Source organism: Diaporthe batatas, assembly GCF_019321695.1.
Source record: "Diaporthe batatas strain CRI 302-4 chromosome Unknown Contig00005, whole genome shotgun sequence".
NCBI classification, from domain to species: Eukaryota; Fungi; Ascomycota; class Sordariomycetes; order Diaporthales; family Diaporthaceae; genus Diaporthe; species Diaporthe batatas.
The window spans coordinates 1,223,188-1,240,401 of NW_025408552.1; the positions used below are offsets into that span (position 1 = coordinate 1,223,188).

Consider the following 17,214-nt stretch of genomic DNA (forward strand, 5'->3'; position numbering starts at 1 on the left):
ACTTGTGCCCCCGTGCGACCGAGGGGCTTGGCAAGGGAGGCTGAATCCCAGGCGAGACAGGCAGAACAGGCCTGGCCGACGATAAACCCTGGGCACCTGTCTTGTTTCTGGGTGAGACGGACATCACGTGAGCTCGAGGTAAGATCTGCCGACCGCGGATTACCATCTCGTGGTAGCGACTGTGTGGTAGATGAAATGCTGCATGTGTATAGTAAGCCTCAAGAGTTGCTGGTGTCCACTGACTGGCAGCCACCTGGGCATGTTCGCGTGCTGTGAGCGAGAAATCGCCCAGGCTGTCACATTTGCTTCTGATTGTATGAGCATCGTTTCGCCGGCTCGAGTCGCCCTGCTGAGACCACCTTTTCCCCAAGACTACCTAGGTACTTAAGTACGTAGGTAAGTACTTGATTAGACTCGGGAACGAAGTCGTGGTCTGGCGATCGTAGTGGTCGTGGGCTTTAGAATGTGTATGCGACATCAGCAGCACACAAACCCACCTCGTACCGCGGAAACCACGCGCAGACATCGGAATACCCACGCAAGCCACGCTCTGCACGGTCTACATGTGGCAATCCACCACCATCTCGCCAAGCATTTCAAGCTTCCCTCCCGCTGGGGCTCCCTGCCGATCCCTCGCCCTTTGGGGACGACAATGGCCCAAGCACCAGATGCACTGGCAAGGATCTGTGTCGATGGCAGGTCTGTCAACTGTCATGATGCTTTTGCTCTTCCTGCCTGGGTTATGGGACCATGTACGTCAGAGGTGGCCTCGGAGTCGTTTAATGGCTTTTCCGATGCGCCAGACACCTCAGACTTTCCCCCCATACCAAAACACACGGCAGCATTGATCAATCCAAAGCGAAAGATGCCGCCCACAACCCTAGGCACTAGATCGACGACAAAGAGCATCAGAGTCAAGTCTGGCACGGGGTCGTTTGTCTATTCGTTACCGAGCCACGACAACAAGTCCCACAGTTGAATCACTACACCTCGCCGCCAAGGCAGCGAGGAACTCGGTGTGTCTGACGCCGAAGACATCCAATATGATTCGGCACCAAGCAGTCCATCATCAGAAGGCCCCATACTATTAGACAGCCCGTGCCCGTCGCCACGTTCCAGACCGACACAGTCCACAACCCCCCTTGCCAAGTCAAGACAAGAGATGACCTGGACTTGACTATGTGTCTAGTCAAGGAATATAAGGCCGACCTTACCAACCGTAAAGACAACCCAGATTGGTTTGAATCTTGGCCTCAGAGGTATGCGATCTCCAAGCGTGCTAGAGAGTTGATGAAAGACTCTCTCTTACGTTGGGACTTTGTTCCCTGCCTACTTATCATGTGTGATGCCGGGATTGAGGACTTGGACAAACTTATCATGCTAGAGGCCATCTACCAACATGTCGTACAGAAGTTTTCGAAGATGAACTAGAAAAAGACCAGATATCTCAAACATAACATCAGCCATCTTAATTAATGAGATCGGGTATTCACATCCACCAAAACGGAGGGTATACCCAAGCCTCAAGGGATAACCTCTTATAGGATAAACCTGTAAGATAATTACTTGTGGCTTGGTGCTGAATTAAGCACTTTGAACTTTGAGTTGCCTGGTATGGGTGCACCCTCCGTTTTGGCGGGTGCAAATATCCGGTCTCATAATTTGATGATCTAATATCCTGTGTACCTAAGTTGTCTACCGCATGGGGTGTTGCCGCTGTTGAGTTTGCTCCAGCATCAAGGTACTTGATAATGCGGGGAACGTACTTAGGTAGGAAGGGAGCCATACGTACTCGATATAAATCCAACGGCAGCAGCCAAGGACGCCCGATACACATCGCGGACATCGAGCTCCCGGCGAAAAGTGATGAGGCAGACCACTACGGCCATTACCGGAGCCACACAGGCGAACACGAACTCGCGAACACACGTGCAAGAGTCGTCATGACCCACACACGTACCTGGGCATGCTACCTTCTGCAACAATGATGCTACTGGACTCGTGCCTGCGGACCAGAGCTCACCCGGGCAAGGGATCAGTATTATGTAGACGGGATCCAGCCCATCCGAGCGCAAGCGCCGACATAAGCGCGCAGCCCGCAACTCATTTCAAACCTCCTCAGCTTGACGCCGGCCGTCTCAATACTAAGGAGTACTATGGGACCACCGTGAGCCCCACTCTGTTGTCTGATCGATCTGACCAGCCCGTGGCCATGCGTGCATATGATACCCGGGCCCGATCAAGCTGGCCTGCCTGGATCCTACCCACCCACTGACAAGAACATGATGTCGCGACAGCTCCCTGCCCGTCCCCGTATGCACGATTAGTGTCCCGAACTGACGGGCCTCCAAAGTGACCGTCGATAGCAAACAAGGTCCAAGACCCCCTCCTACAACATGAAATGGCCCAGACCTTGGGGTCAGGCGGCCACATGGAGGTCTCGATGAGCGGCATGTCCTGAAGGCCTGCCATCGAGACCGCTGGCCTTGCTGCTCATTGGTGGGTGGATTGTCAATTCGACAGAATTATTGGCAATCAATGATATTTGCAGACATGGGTGTGCTTGTGTACACAGGAGCTTGGGCCGACCGGGACGGGATCAGCAGCCGAGCCGAGATACAGCATGGATTCCCGACCACAGAAGTTAGACACAAAGACATGCATGTGTCGGCCGTCTCATCCTTGACGCGAAGCTGCAGGGCCAGAAGAGCTCGCAACCTTGCAAGTCTTGTTGACGCGATCGCGGTGGTGGTGTTCGTGCAGACACGCAATTTCACCACCACGACGTTGGGACCAAAGCAGGATGGACCCAGAAGGCGATATGCAGGGGGCCATCTGCAGGGGAGGGCTGCGCGGCATCTTGGTCGTGGCGGGCCAGACCGATTGGCGTTGGAGGGCGCTTCGAGAGAGGCCCTGTGCGGTGCTCGGCCAATCGTTTTACACCAAGACGGCTGGGTGGGGCTGGGGTCTGTGACTCGAGCGCTTACCGCAGCAAAAACTCGAGCCTCGACGCAAATCACCACCAAAGCCAACGTTTAGGCGCCGTCATGTGCAGTCGAGCCCTGTCCCGAGCTGCAGCATTTAGACTGGCGAGATTTCACCACATGCCTGTCCGCGCCAGTCAGGCCAGTCAGATCTGCTTGATGCTCAAACATTGTCATCCGGGGGTTTCCTGGAGGGTTCCTGCAGTCGCGCAGCCCCACCGGTCGAGAGGGTGGACCAGTTGACTGACTGCCCTCAAGTGCTGCTCCGCCGCCCAACTCTCGTGCCACCATGAGGATACTCACTCATCACTCATCTCAACATGGCTTGAAAACTGGTCATTTTTTATCTTTCTTTGTTCTCTGCCTTTGTTCTTCTGGCCAAAGTCATTGTGCGTTGGTTCACGCGCCATGGTCTTCTCATTGTTCTGACCAACACGCGTTGCTGTTGCCATTGTACTCCTTCGACCATCCTATTCTTCACACCACCCAACACCACCCACACATCCTCTCCAACCACCCATGTAATTGGTTTAATCTCTCGAGTATTTTTCCTTCCCTTGGACGAAGCCTGAAACCTCTCTCTGTCTGCTATATCCTCATCGCACCCTACCTATCCTTGGGCTGCGAATTAACGGAAACGATACTCTTCATCTGCTCTTATCCCAATTGCATTCTTCAAGGCTCAGATCTCTTGACGAGATCTCCCCTTTTGTTTACCCAGAAAATCTTGAGCAAATCTTGAGCAAATCTTGATACGCACTTGCCACAGTGCCTACCACTCCTGAGATGGAGGACCTCAGAGCCATGCACATCGCCATGGCTGCAACACAGCCTCAAAATGGGACCCAACGGGATGAGTGGGAGGAATGGACAGACGATGAGGCACCCACGCCCAGAGCAGACGACTTCCCCGCCCCATTGGCGGTACCAGGCTTTTCCTCTTCGTCAAAAACACAGACCTCCACCGCACAGCGGTCCTCCAAGCCGAGACAGTCGACCATGAGAATCCAGAGACTCAAGTCTCGCAAGCGGCAAAAAGACCAGAATGCCAAGGCGGGCATCAGACTGGTCACAGACATGACCAGGTTCCGAAAGGGGCCTCAACACGCCGTACAGCTCGTGAAGCCTGCGCCTGGCCCTCACTCCAGTCATCCGGCCACAGGCAAGTTCTCTGACGCGAGCGCCTTGAGGGCTCTGGAAGGGTCGCCCAATCCCGGCTCGGTTGGGAACTGGGCCTGGCTCAAGAACAGCCCATCAACTGCTTCAGTCTCGACCTTTCAAGGCGATACCACCCCTGACAGCAGCAAGATAGTCATTGGTATATCCTTGCCCGAGGATGACGCTGCCGGCAAGGACATCAGCCCCCAGACTGCCGTCGTCGCCACTCCTTTTGACAGACTGCCTTTCAGCAAGCCTTCGACGAATCCCTTCCAGAACCAGCAGCCCAAATCTGCCTGGTCCCCCGACACAGAGGATAGCTTCTCCCCGGCGCGCCATCTTCGCTATACGTCAGGTCCATCACCACAGGTCACGAGCGCCACGCCCGGGCAGCCCGGCGTGCCACCTGTGCCAGCATTGCCGACGTCCCTGAAAAATCCAGCCAGGGCCAGGCTGTCGAGGAGTGACTTTGACGATGACTCCGATTCCACCCCGATCACCTTGTTCGAGGAGGATGGACACAAGACCCCAGCCTCCGCGACCTCAAAGCTCTCACCGGGAGCAATGACGGCGACGAGCGCCCGGTCTGGCTGGTGGGACCACCTCACCACTCCTTTCCGCGAACGCTTCAGCCCAACATCAAAGTCTGACAAGGAGGCCCCGAGTCCGGCTGCAGATGAGTGGTGGAAAGGACAAGATGAGAAGAAGTCGATCGGCGCCGCTCATATTGAAAACCATCCAGCCTACAGCGCCGCTTCGGCATCTTCTGCGACACTGCGGCCACACCCATCGCCCGTCCCCATCATCCGCGTTCCAACACCGACGATAGCGTCTTCTTCATCTTCCGGCGCGTCCACCCAAGCGCCAGGTCACGAGGGCGAGTCTCGACCCGAAAAGGCGAGAGCCATGATGGAGGATGAGGAGGGCCATGACGCCCCGACGGAAATGCCACCACCGTACGAGCGAACACCCTCCACCAAGCAGCCCAAGCCCGTTCGATTCCGCGCCGTCTTCCCTCCAGGACACGAACTATCCAACACCTACCCGCCTTCTCCGCAGCCGGGCAGCCCCGGTCTGGACGGGACGATGACCTCACAGGGAGCCATCAAAATGTCTGATGTACCCCTGACTCCGGCGCTTGGCACAAGCACTCCGCTGCCAGAAAGAAAACCAGGCACTTATGTGACTGGAGACCACTTCCTCGCAAACTATGGAAATGACCCCGCCGCAAAGATCGAGCGGACCAGGCGCAGGCACGAGAAGGAAGACTACGTCGCCCACAAGGCCGGGGGGTTCTGGAGGGGCCGCGGATGCGTCCCCGAGAGCGGGTGTTACGGCCGCTCGGGTCGGGAGGGCCGCCAGCGCAGGAGGGTCTGGATCGGCGCGATCTGCCTCGCGTTCCTGTTGCTGACCACCCTCGGTGTTGTCCTGGGTGTTGTGCTCTCACGCAGGATGGCGCGCGGACCCGGTGGTGACACTACACCCACCACAAGCGGCTCCACAGGCGGCTCTACAGGCGGCTCTGAGATCCAAAACACCTGGCTCAACCTGACCGACTTCCCACCTATGCCTACCGGCCTGTCGACCATCGTAGCCCCGGACAACTCGCAGGTCGTCAACGGCTGCGCCGCGCCGTCGACACTCTGGAGCTGCTCGCTGCCTCCTGAGCAGCAGGCAGCGAACGAGCCTTCTGATGCCGACCAGCCTGGATTCATCTTCCAGATCCAGTATGACAACAACACCCGCCAGCTGTGGAACATGCCCAACGGCACTCCCCCAACACCAACCCGACCCCAAGCATCTACCTCTTCCAAGGCGAGTGCTTCCAATACGGCCTCATCATCCACCAGCGCAAGCGCAAGCGCAAGCGCCACCAACAACATCCAGGGCGGCGACCTGAGCAACCCCAGCTCGTCCCCAGGAAAGCGTGCCATCAACCTATATGACACCGGCATCGCGCCCAACCCCGACCCGCCGTCGTTCCAGGAGATGTGGTTCCTGGGCAACACGACGGACGGGATCGTCTCGGACGAGAAAGCGGGCGAGCCCACGCCCTTCTACATCAGCTTCTTCACCAACACGAGCGGCTCGGCTGGGCCGAACATGCTCCGGTCGGACGGGGCCGGGAAGCGCGGGATAGGCAACGGCATCGGATCCGGGTCCGACAGCACGGGCAGCCTGTCCGACTTCCTGCCCCCGCCGCCCCTCAACGCCGACGGCACGGGCGCGCCCGCGCAGCTGCGGCCGTACCCCTTCCAGCAGCCCCTGCGGCTCTTTGACCGCGGCCTGCCGACAGAGCACTACGGCTTCTACTCGTACTTCAACAAGACCATCTACGTGACGTCGATGGACGGCAACGACAGCTCGGGCCCGGTGGCGGCGGACGCGAACGGCGGGTCGCGCGAGGGCACGGCCAAGTTCCTCGTGTCGTGGACGCAGACGCGGTTCATCGTCAAGATCTGGACCCGGAAGGGCGGTGCCAGCAGGCTGATGGGCGGCTCCGGCCGCCCGGCCGCGGACGTCGACGACCTGGCCTCGATGCCGGGGACCTTTCCCTACCCCGTCACCGTGGGCGAGGACACCCACGGCGGCAGCGTCGACCTCAAGGCTACCTTTGCGTACGGCGTCGAGCCGGACCGCCACGTCAACACCACCGACGCCACGCTATTTGCCAATGACGTTGGCTTCGGTGCTCCTGCTGTCAACCCCCGGTTGCCCAACGGTGACCTGAGCTGGGGCGGCGTGGACGGCGGCACGGGTGGTTGCCGGTGTGAGTGGGTGAACTGGGTGGAGGCTTGAGTATGGTCCTGGAGACATAAAAATAATTTGTTTTAATTAATTCATAAATCATTCATGGATGTTGATGCTATGCCAAACGTGCCCTATCTGTGACAATGACCGGCCAATGTAAACCCCGACTCTCCCCGGCCCCAATTCCTGTTGAGCTAGTAGTCTCAGACCTGGAGTCTATCTACATAGGACGGACTGTGCATCCTCTGTGAAGTGGCTCGGGTAACACATTGTGTGCCCTTTAGTCTCTATGCAGCCCACAGTGTCGACGAACTTGCGGGTATCTTGAGAGATCATTGATACCCCCTTACCCCAATCGCCTCTGTTCTCCATCCATCATCTCCCGGCCCTGCAGCAGGCACACTTGCAAGCTCATGCGTCCCAAGACACCAGCCCAATCTGCAACTGCTGTGTATCGTTGCAAAACGACATGTCAAGCGTGAGCAGTGGCTCACATATCCGGTAAGCAGGGATATGGAGAGCTACCTCCGCTCCCAGCCAGGTACTGGGGCGAGCCTAGAGATGACCCGACGCCTGAGCTGGCGAAGGAAGAGGGCGCGCTCACGTAGTATGGGGGGTATGTGTCCAGGGAGCCGTCGATGTTCAGGTTCATGGTGTCATAGTGGTCCATGCCAAATCCCGGGTCGAGGCCCGGGTCTTGGTACTGGAGATTGCTATGCAAATATGGCGGCATATAAGAGAGGTGCATCCCCGGGCCCGGAACCTGGTTGTAAGCCGACGCGGCGGCAGACGCCGCCGCAGCAGCGGAGAGTTGAGCGCGGATGGCCTCGTTCTCGTCCCGTAGCACCTGTCGTGCACTCTCGGCGTGGGAGATGCTGTCTCGGATGCCAGCGATGTCCGCCTCGAGCTGCTCCACGTACTTTGCCTTGCGCTGGCGGTGTGCTACCTGTGCCTTTCGAACCTGGATTCTCCGCTTGTCCTTTGAGGCCTGCCCCGGTTCGTGGGCCTGCACGGGTGCTAGGAGCGTGTATGTTAGCTGGAGTTGGTTGGCTACATTTGTGAACCTTGTCCAAAGCAGCTGCGGCGCGGGAAGTGGCTTGATGTAGCAATGGGTACCCAGGACACATGGTGCCAGGGCGCGACTAAGTCCCACGCAGATTCCCAAGCTCCACGCCCGGCGTCGACTGTTGGGCCGTTCCGAGCGTAGCGTTGACAAATCTTGGTCACCAAATCAAGACAATGTGTCACGCTGCAGGTTTCCCAGATTTCTTGGCCCCGTCCGGCTGGTTACAGCAGAGCATATAGCCTTGGACATATAAGAAGAGCAACAGCAGCACTCATAAACATGAAATCCCCACACACCTTTACCACTCGACTGGCTGGGGTCGCTCTGGACGAAAGTGAGCTCTCGGGCTGTCGACTCGTCCTTTGTTTTCCTCCAGAAGGACGTGAATGACGGACGATCTTCAGACTGCGCCTCCATTGTTCACAAGCTGTCTGACTGAGGAGCGAGGATGGTATTCAGGGCCGGCGGGAAGAGGAGTATCGTGGTCTGCTCCAGGCAGGACGATGCGCGACGGCCAGACCGCCATGCTCATTCATATACGCCGCCCTCGACCCTCGGCGCCCGCCCGGCATTGGTGCTCCAGCAAGCTGAATAAGACCTGGGCACTCCGTGGCGACGACATCCTTGCAGCGAAGCAGAATTTGCGCCCGTCACAGGCGGAAGAGGGAGCGTCTCCATGCATGAGGGAGTGGTGAAGCTGGGTCGAGGTTCGACGAGGTGTCACCTCCTTCCTGGGTCCCATGGTGGTTATTCCGCATTGGGACAGCGACCAGGACAAAAGAGGTAACCAGGTTATTCAGCAGTGCGTGAGCGTGCAACAGTGTGCGCGGCCAATCATGGCGGGCGCGCAGCTGCGGCCGCCTGCACGGAGTGCCCCGACGAGTGAGCTCTCTCTTATGTCCGGTGACACATATTGTGCGGGTGGCACGAGTGGGCCAAGTGGCATATTCTGAGGGCTTGAGTACCCAGGGCCCAGGCAGCCAGGCAGCCAGGCAGCCCAGAGAGGAACAGCCAGGGTGTCAGGGGCGTGTGCCGGCCCGGGAGTCGCTGGGAGAGTCTTGCAAAAGCCAATTCGAATCCCACCCGGGACTTGACCCGTCTGCTGATTCCGAGCTGAGGCGCCGACCTCTCCGTCCACCCAGGGCCGGAGCGGCGCAGCTCGGCCCCGAGGTGGTGGAGGACAGACGCTGAAGCATGCAAGCAACAAGCTTCTGCAGCGAAACAGTCGGGATTGCGCCAAGCCCCTGCCGGTCCAGAAGGGCAGGGGGAGGCGGTGAGAGCAGGGTAGGAGTAAGACGGACCAAAAAGCCACCGACATGGGCTGCAGTGGCCGGCGTGGGATTCAATCTGATTCGAGGCTGTGCATGCAGGACGGTACTCGGCTGCCTGGCTGTCAGAGCCACGCGGCTGGGCTCTTAGCTAAGTACGGAGTACTTCCTTACACATGCCCACGACGAATGGTTGAGGAGGGGCTTGGAGGGATGGCACATGCGGCCTCGGCCAGCAATGTGACGCTTCTCTGGGCACTCAAGTATATGCGCCCACGTACAGTGCTGTACAGACAGGGTGCGTCGAGATGGGATGGGATAGGATAGGATAGGATGACATGGGGTGGGATGGAATGCTGGTACCCCATAATTGGCGATGGGGGTTTTGACACAACCGACACACTCCTGGCATGGTGTACGGAGTAGATGAGCGCGTCATCCACGGCAACCTTGGGAAGAGGATGGATAAGAAGCATGGTTCAGAGCTGGCGGGATTCGGATCCGAGCCCAGGTCCAGTCAGCGGCTGCGATGTGTCCTCAAGATCATGCGCGGCGTGCTTGAAGAAACGTGGGCAGCCAGCCATGCTGCTGGTGCTGATGCTGCAGCTAGACGTCTGTCATGGCTGTCAGGCCCGCCGCAGCGAGAGGGAGATTGATTGATAACGAATACACACTGACGCCTGTTGCACTTGGGTCAACTGGTGTTAGTCCAAGACAGTAGTAGTGCAGTTGCACTGTCGTACACAGTAGGCGTGAGATACTGTAGAAGGCTAGAGAACCTAGCAGCATTGGCCAGTCCCAAACATGTTTAGCTGTATTATTAATCTGGGTTGCAGATACATAGCCTTGGGTGGAGACATAGTTGCGGTTGGAGGTAGAAGGCACTTAATAAGTGCTCATCCTAGTGCGCCTGCCGATCTCCTGAGTCGCACTCGGATTGTGACGGTTGATGCACCGTCGAATCCCGCTCCCCCCAAACCCACGGGCCTGGTAACAAGGATGAGACAGCCAGACTACCCTTGGTGGTCAGTCTAGACAGTTGGACAGGTACTACGTAGACTGTTTGACACCACCTCGGGCTGCCCACCTCGGGACGCATCCTGGCATCCAGTTCCTATCCCATCCGCCTGTGCGCAGCAGACAGCAAGCAGACAAGCGCGCTCCCGCTTCCTATTGCAGCTGAAAGGAGAGGCATCCTACATAGCACATACATCTCTCTGGCCCGAATCGACTTGGCCTGGCTTGACTTTTTGTCTGTTCCCCACCGCCGACGACCACCCTCACATGGCCCCTCGCCTGCCGTTTTTCTTCGCCTCACACGCCCGAATATCGATTAGATCATCGCCGACCTGCTCCAGGCCACCAGCCCCTCAACGTCCGCACTCCCCCGCCCTGTCAGCCCACGCTCCGCCTTGCCCCCCTAGCTAGACGGAACCCCTTCCGGTATCCACGACGCCCTCTCGCTTCCGCGGCACCGCCGCCGTTCGGCCCCCGAGTCGACGGCACTCGCCCATCACATCTTCTGCTGCCCGGCTCCGGACGCCACTCGGCCCTGCGGTACAACCCTCGCCTCCCCGCCTGCCCAAGGGCTGGCTCGTCGCGCCCTCGCCATGTCCACGTCGCCAGAGACGGACACGGCCATGAATGGCGTCGAGGATGCCGATGACACCCTCGCCGGCCAGGTGGAAACTAGCGGCCCGCCGACCACCGGCGCTGCCCCCCATCCACCCAACAATGCTGATGTACCCAAGCCCAAGCGCCTGGCATGTATGATATGCAGGAAGAGGAAGCTCAGATGCGACGGCACCCGCCCCCGTTGTAGCACATGTACGAGGTTGGGTCACGACTGCGCCTACGACGAGGTCCGGCGGAAGAGCGGCCCCAAGCGTGGATATGTCAAGGCTCTGGAGGAACGGCTGAGTGCGTCTGCTCCTACTCTGACAGGGCACGTCTTGAAAGACCAACTGCTGACACGAATTGGCGCTCATAGAACAAGTCGAGACTCTGCTCAAGACACAAGATCCGCCCGCTGTCCCCAAGCCAGTCGTGCATGTTGCTGCCCCTCCCGCACTCAATTCCGATCCCAAGGTCAACGACAGCCTCTCAACACCCAACAACCTCATTGTCAATGACCCTTCTATCAGCCTCTCTGCTGGGGGTGACATAGACCGGTGGAATTTCAACGGGGACAACTCCCCCCAACCTCCACAGCCCGCCGACACCTTCGACTTCAATGCTATACCAATGCAGAACAGCTTTACCTGGGAGATGATCGGCCTGGGTCTGGAAGAGCCTCTCCCTCCCCAAGAGTCTATTGATGAATTGTGAGTTGGGCCCTGTTCCGGCGGGATATTCACGTTGTAGCGGGAGGTACTAACACGTAACAACGTGCAGCCACCAGATATACTTTGAGAAAGTTCACCCTTCCATGCCCATGATACACAAATATCGCTACCTCGCAGCTATGAACTTGTAAGGCCTACCTCCTACATGACACCATGCTTATGTCTCGAAACCGGTCACTCACACGGTATTTAGAGCGCCAAGTCAGCGGCCACCTGTTTGTCTTAGGTATGCGATATGGACGCTTGCTTGTTCGGTAGCAGACAAGTTCGCCGATTTGAGAGACCTGTTCTACCAGCGAGCCCGCAAGTACGTCGAGGCCGACTACGTCAAAGGTTTTGGTGAACACCTGATCTCGGTCGCCCATGCGCAGACCCATGTCTTGCTTGCCGAGTATGAGTTCAAGATGATGTACTTCCCGAGGGCCTGGATGAGTACCGGTTCTGCTGTTCGGCTCTGTCAGATGATGGGACTGCATCGTCTAGACGGTGCTGGGTTAGACGTCAAGCAATGCATTCCCCCGCCCCGGGACTGGACTGAAAGAGAAGAAAGAAGGCGGACCTTCTGGATGGCCTTCACTGAGGATAGGTACGCCAGCATTGGTACAGGGTGGCCCATGACCATCGATGAGAAGGACATCATGAGCAATATGCCTGCTTCCGACGACGCCTACGATATGAGCCGACCGGAGCAAACACAGACCCTCGCAGACTCCATGACCCCTGCCGGGGCCGGTAGCATTTCCACAATGGGCGGTGTCGTCCTGATGGCATGCTTGTTCGGTCGCAACCTCCTCCATCTCCACCGGCCGGACGTCGATGACCGCGACCACGACCTCAATGGCGAGTTCTGGAAACGACATCGAAATCTGGACAACATCCTTCTAAACACGTCTCTCTGCCTTCCGGCTCACCTCAAACTGCCTGCGGGTCTAACAAACCCCAACGTCATCTTCACAAACATGTGCATACACACATCCACCATCTGCCTCCACCAAGCCGCCATCTTCAAGGCGGACAAGAACAGACTGCCGGCCTCTGTGAGTGCCGAGAGCAAGGTCCGTTGTATCACCGCAGCAAACGAGATTGCGAGTACCATGAGGACGATTTCACATATAGACCTCTCTACGGTGAGTTCCCAAGACGGTGATGTACTAGATGCCAATGCTAAAACCATTCCAGGTCAACCCATTCACCTCCTTCTGCCTCTATGTTGCCGCGAGAGTCTTCGTGCAGTACCTCAAAAGTCGACCTGACGACAGCCAGACTGTCGATTCACTTCGGTTTCTCCTTGCAGCAATGGGAGCCCTGAAGAGGCGGAACCCTTTGACCGAGTCCTTCCTTGTCCAGCTTGATGTCGACTTGGAAGCCCTCGGTGCGCGTATACCCAAGCTGAGGGCAGCTTTCCCAAGAAGCACATTGGGCGTGAGTCTGGATCCGTCAACCAACGTCGTTAGATATGTGAGACTGACTGGATGTGCCGCTTTAGCAAGATGGAGGCTATCCATGGCCTGGCAAAACCCCACCGGGTGCGAAGTGCGACGAGGGGGTTGATAATCACGGTATATTCGCGCAGAGTGGTTGTAATTACATGAAATCCAGCGACGCCAATGGTGACCTGGTCGGCGGTCCCGACATCGTTGATGCGGACCCAAGCCGTTCCAGCAATCAGACCAACCCGGCGAATATGCCCGGAGCAAACACTCGATGGCCAAACACGGGCCCTGCGGGGTACATGGATCGGTTGCGGTCTGGAAACGCCCACTCTTTCGGTTCTGGTATGTTACGTGGTTATGGAAATGAGGGAAGTTCCGGAGACATGTCGGCGTCACCAGACGCGGGACTCGCATCTGACAGGCCGACGCCAAACTCCAGCACATCTGCATCTGACCGGCACAACGGCAGCAGCAATGGCTTCACGGCCAACAGCAATCGATCTGGCAGGAACTCATTCGAAGCCAGCCCGGCGTCATCCACGAACAACCTCAACAACGGCAACAACAATTCACGGGCGCAGCAAGACCAGCTACCGACCGGGAACATCGATGCGTTTTTCCAAAACTTGCCCGGCAGCGATTTCACTACTGGCCTGACGCCCGGCCAGCAGTTCACGATGCCAGACACTCCGGGCAAGACCCCAGGCGGCGGCGCTGCGGGCTCAAATGCGGGAGACTTCAATTGGGAACAGTTTACTTCCGGCACGACCGGCATGACGCCTGTCTCCGAAGGCGTTCTAAGGACGATGCTACAGATGGGGCCCATGGAGACAATGGATATGGGATGGGATGCACAGCCCTGATCGGGCTGGATGCTGGATATTTGGTGTTTAATAGGTGTTGGGGAAATCTGAGTAAGCTCATCATGGCGTGGGAACCGCGCGGTCATTTTGGACCCGGTGACAGTGGTATTTGGGATGAGCACATGGAAGTCAGTCGACTTGGCGTTTATGTTCAATTTTTGTTTCATCTTGACTGCAGCGTTGCTCAAGTCTCTCCGGCGGGTGGGTAGCATGGAAGATATGGCGGTCGAACGGTATGGGTCATCCTATTTGTTTTTTTTTTTTTTGTTTTTTTTTGGAAACCGAATCTGCACGATATCCGGCTTGGCGAAAAATTGGGTGAAGGATGGAAAGCTATTTCTTCATCTATATTTTATGTACATTACTCCGGGACATAATCCCTCATTTTGGGAGAGTTAGGGCCGCGGACATCCCACTCCACGACAGCGAATCTTTTGCTATAAAGGCAAATTCGGACACGCAATGATTCTAGTCACATTGCTTCCACATTATAAGTTGCATCGTGTGTCTGTATTCATACATACTGATAACACATTAAACAATACATTGAAAGGCCGGATACACACATACCGCACGTATTGGGCAACCTTGCCGCTCTTGAAGGTTGAGCAGACCAAAATAAGCACCAGAAACTCCGGGTATCATGTTTGTAATCAAAATCGCTCTGTGCCGTTTCCTCCACATTGTCCACCCTTTTACCCCTGTACCAATTGCCCCTCACTGCGAGTAAAGCGACTGTGAATAAGTTGACGTGAGTGCAACATCCTCCAGGTCGTCCTCCCTGCTGTAGCTGTACCCGCGGTTAGGCTCCCTCTTGCTGGGCATCCTCGGCGGCAGAACGACCGACTCGACCTCCAGCCTGTCGTCCTCCTCTTCCTGGTCCCGCTTCTCCTGCTCAAGCCTAGCCATCTCCAGCGCGCGCGATATCCGCTTGCTGGACTTCCTCGGCGGCTCCGGGATGATCGAGACGCGGTCGGCTTCCTCCTCGGCCTCGAGCGGCGACAGCGCCCGCGACTCGGCCGTGATATCCTGCGAGTACCGCCTCGCGGGGGGCAGATGCGGGTCGTAGGGGCTGCTGGCCATCATGTCCGCGGTGTGGCTAGTGATGGGCTCGTGGCCGTGTTCACCAGCCGAGCCGCGCCGCGAGGGCGAGCCCTCTGATGAGACGTCCGATGGGGCCATCATGTTCGACGAGAAGATGACCTGACTGATCTCGCCGAGGTCCTGTCGCGAGTCCCGCGCGTTGCCGTGTTCGAGGTCCGTCATGCCGGTCGCGAAGGTCCCGACCGTCAGCCGCTTGCCCAGCTTGGACGTCCTGGTCCCATCTTGCTCGGTGACATCTCCGTGTACCCTGCCCCTCATTCCGTCATCAAGCCATATCGCAGGGTGGAAGGCCGCGAGCGTCACGATAGCCTCGGTCAGCATGACGCCTTCGGCAACGAGCCACAATAGCTGGTCCCTCGCGGTCGGGCTCCCGATTCCACCCCATGCTGCCGCCGACCGGTACGCACACCTGACAAGCACACAAACTCCAGCGAGCGGCAAGACAACGAGGAAGGTCTTGAAGCGAGGGGTGAGAGGGACATATCCAGCACCGTCCTTGTGGAAAGTTGTGTATCCGTACTGTCGGTCTGCCTTCCCAGCCCTGACATAAGCGATGGCAAGAAGGACCAGCGCCACAGCTAACATCAGAGTCTGCATCAAAAGGCCGGCGTAAATGATGGCCTGTCCCGTACCGGCCTCCTTGGGCAAAGTAATTCCCCATGGACCGGCCTGCTTGGCGCGTGAGAAGGTCAGGCCAAGGCCGATGGCTTGGAGCAGACCGGCGAGTATGTCTGACCAGATAAAGACTCGCATGTGCGCGTTGGGCGACAGGACCGCATGTTCGGTTCCGAGGACGCGGAGGACCTGGGCGGCGCAAAGATGAATTCTGTCCGATGGGGTCAGCCCAAAATACTACTAGATCAGATTGGTATTGTGGAGAAGAATTTACCCAATGGTGAGGAAGACGGGTGCGATGACGGATAGACCGAAGTTGGTGGTGTAAGTGACGATGTACCAATCTTGTAACCGCAATGCGTAGGCTGTTACTTCGAATATACACGTGATGCTGAGGACCAGACTAAACGGAACGAAGCGTCGCGTTTTCCACGATACAGCAAGGCAGCATGTGAGACTGGCTGCAACAATAGCAAGGAAGAAAATACTAGCGACCTGGTTGCCGTTGTTGCTGTAGGGCGAGTCGTTGACGTCCAGCCAGAGCGGGCGGTTTGGAGCAGCCATGACGAGCTGCTGCACGTCCAAGGACAGGACAGGACAGGACAGGACAGGGACACGATGCGATGAGAAGAGATAGACCAAGTCCGTACTTGGGGCGAAGAGGAAGCAGGTCGGGCAAACTCACTCGAGCTCGGCGGCCATTATACGGGAGGCTGGGCTGGGACCACAGCAGATATAACAAAGCACAATACAGCAATCGGCGCAGCACACATTCTGATCGGCGAGCAGAACCTTGCCCAGCTCCATATTTAGACGTCACCGTGTTTGTATGATACTCCGGGGCGGAGGAGGAAGGACAAGACAGTGCAGCGCAGCAGGAAAGGCGAAACTCGTGAAAATGGATCCGCAGCGAGGCTTGTTTCTCCCAGCCCGAAGCTGCTGGCCAGGGCAGCCGGGATGTTGGCTGTCGGACGGGGATGACTAGCTGGCTGCTGAGGCCTGCAGCGCCACCCGGCAGCCGGCTCCCCTACGAATCAACGGGGCCTGACAAGGCCGATCGTCACCCCACAGCCGCAGCGTTTGCGTGGCACCTGAGAGGGAGGACCTGCGCTCGTTGGCAGGTTGGCCACTGTTGGAGGATGGCGGCCCAGTAGTGTAGAACAATTGATTATACAAAAGTACTGTACTCGGTACTCCGTAGTAGGCCCAGCTCGCTGCCTTGCTTCTGTGTTGAGGGCAGGGCTGCCGAGTGAGCACTTGTTGGTCTTTTCTTTCCCTTTTCCATTGACCGGGGAGGGGCTTGGTGCTCTGGGGCTCATCTGGTCGTGCTGTTGTGCTCAGCCCGTGAAGGACGGGCCGTAGCAGGGATGTTGGCGCCGTCACGACCTGGGCTTGCTGGGCAGTACGGGCACGCGAGCAACTCTGATTACCATCCTGTGTCGTGGTTCGACAAGGGAAATCCCAAACTCTGCGGGCAGTAGCCGGACCCTGATCATATAAGCTTGCACGCTATGAGGTGCAATTGACAAATTGACCATGACTGTCACCAAAAGAGGATTGTCATAATGGGTTGACAATGAGCCAGCAAACCCACGCCTCCCGTCCTTATGGTGAACATACCGAGGGC

The 17,214-nt window shown here is 57.5% G+C and overlaps 4 protein-coding genes across 4 annotated transcripts; 2 read left to right on the forward strand and 2 right to left on the reverse strand.

Annotated features, from left to right (window-relative positions):
- Window positions 1-3,097: 3,097 nt before the first annotated feature.
- Window positions 3,098-9,194, reverse strand: KVR01_005038 (uncharacterized protein). The gene is made up of 2 exons (XM_044790736.1): window positions 8,256-9,194; window positions 3,098-7,910 (listed from the first exon to the last, which is right to left on the reverse strand). Exons 1-2 carry the CDS (start codon window positions 8,374-8,376, stop codon window positions 7,384-7,386), a joined length of 648 nt encoding a protein of 215 aa, XP_044645483.1. The 5' UTR covers window positions 8,377-9,194; the 3' UTR covers window positions 3,098-7,383.
- Window positions 3,771-6,941, forward strand: KVR01_005014 (uncharacterized protein; the record flags this gene model as incomplete). The annotated part of the gene is made up of 1 exon (XM_044792418.1): window positions 3,771-6,941. One exon carries the CDS (start codon window positions 3,771-3,773, stop codon window positions 6,939-6,941), a length of 3,171 nt encoding a protein of 1,056 aa, XP_044645459.1.
- A 989-nt stretch (window positions 9,195-10,183) lies between the features above and the next one.
- KVR01_005309 (uncharacterized protein) lies at window positions 10,184-14,383 on the forward strand. The gene is made up of 6 exons (XM_044787986.1): window positions 10,184-11,147; window positions 11,218-11,551; window positions 11,622-11,699; window positions 11,766-12,699; window positions 12,752-12,994; window positions 13,059-14,383. Exons 1-6 carry the CDS (start codon window positions 10,838-10,840, stop codon window positions 13,866-13,868), a joined length of 2,709 nt encoding a protein of 902 aa, XP_044645754.1. The 5' UTR covers window positions 10,184-10,837; the 3' UTR covers window positions 13,869-14,383.
- On the reverse strand, window positions 14,360-16,486 carry KVR01_004965 (uncharacterized protein). Its single transcript, XM_044790661.1, has 2 exons — window positions 15,862-16,486; window positions 14,360-15,798 (listed from the first exon to the last, which is right to left on the reverse strand). Exons 1-2 carry the CDS (start codon window positions 16,149-16,151, stop codon window positions 14,586-14,588), a joined length of 1,503 nt encoding a protein of 500 aa, XP_044645410.1. The 5' UTR covers window positions 16,152-16,486; the 3' UTR covers window positions 14,360-14,585.
- Between the last annotated feature and the right edge of the window lie 728 nt (window positions 16,487-17,214).

Coding starts and splice junctions, on each gene's coding strand:
- KVR01_005038 (XM_044790736.1), bottom strand. CDS start 8,376: ATGGAGGCGCAGTCTGAAGATCGTCCGTCATTCACGTCCTTCTGGAGG. Junction 7,911..8,255: donor CAGCCAGTCGAGTGGTAAAG/GTGTGTGGGGAT, acceptor ACACGCTCCTAG/CACCCGTGCAGGCCCACGAA.
- KVR01_005309 (XM_044787986.1), top strand. CDS start 10,838: ATGTCCACGTCGCCAGAGACGGACACGGCCATGAATGGCGTCGAGGAT. Junction 11,148..11,217: donor GGCTCTGGAGGAACGGCTGA/GTGCGTCTGCTC, acceptor TGGCGCTCATAG/AACAAGTCGAGACTCTGCTC. Junction 11,700..11,765: donor TACCTCGCAGCTATGAACTT/GTAAGGCCTACC, acceptor CACGGTATTTAG/AGCGCCAAGTCAGCGGCCAC.
- KVR01_004965 (XM_044790661.1), bottom strand. CDS start 16,151: ATGGCTGCTCCAAACCGCCCGCTCTGGCTGGACGTCAACGACTCGCCC. Junction 15,799..15,861: donor CCCGTCTTCCTCACCATTGG/GTAAATTCTTCT, acceptor CCCATCGGACAG/AATTCATCTTTGCGCCGCCC.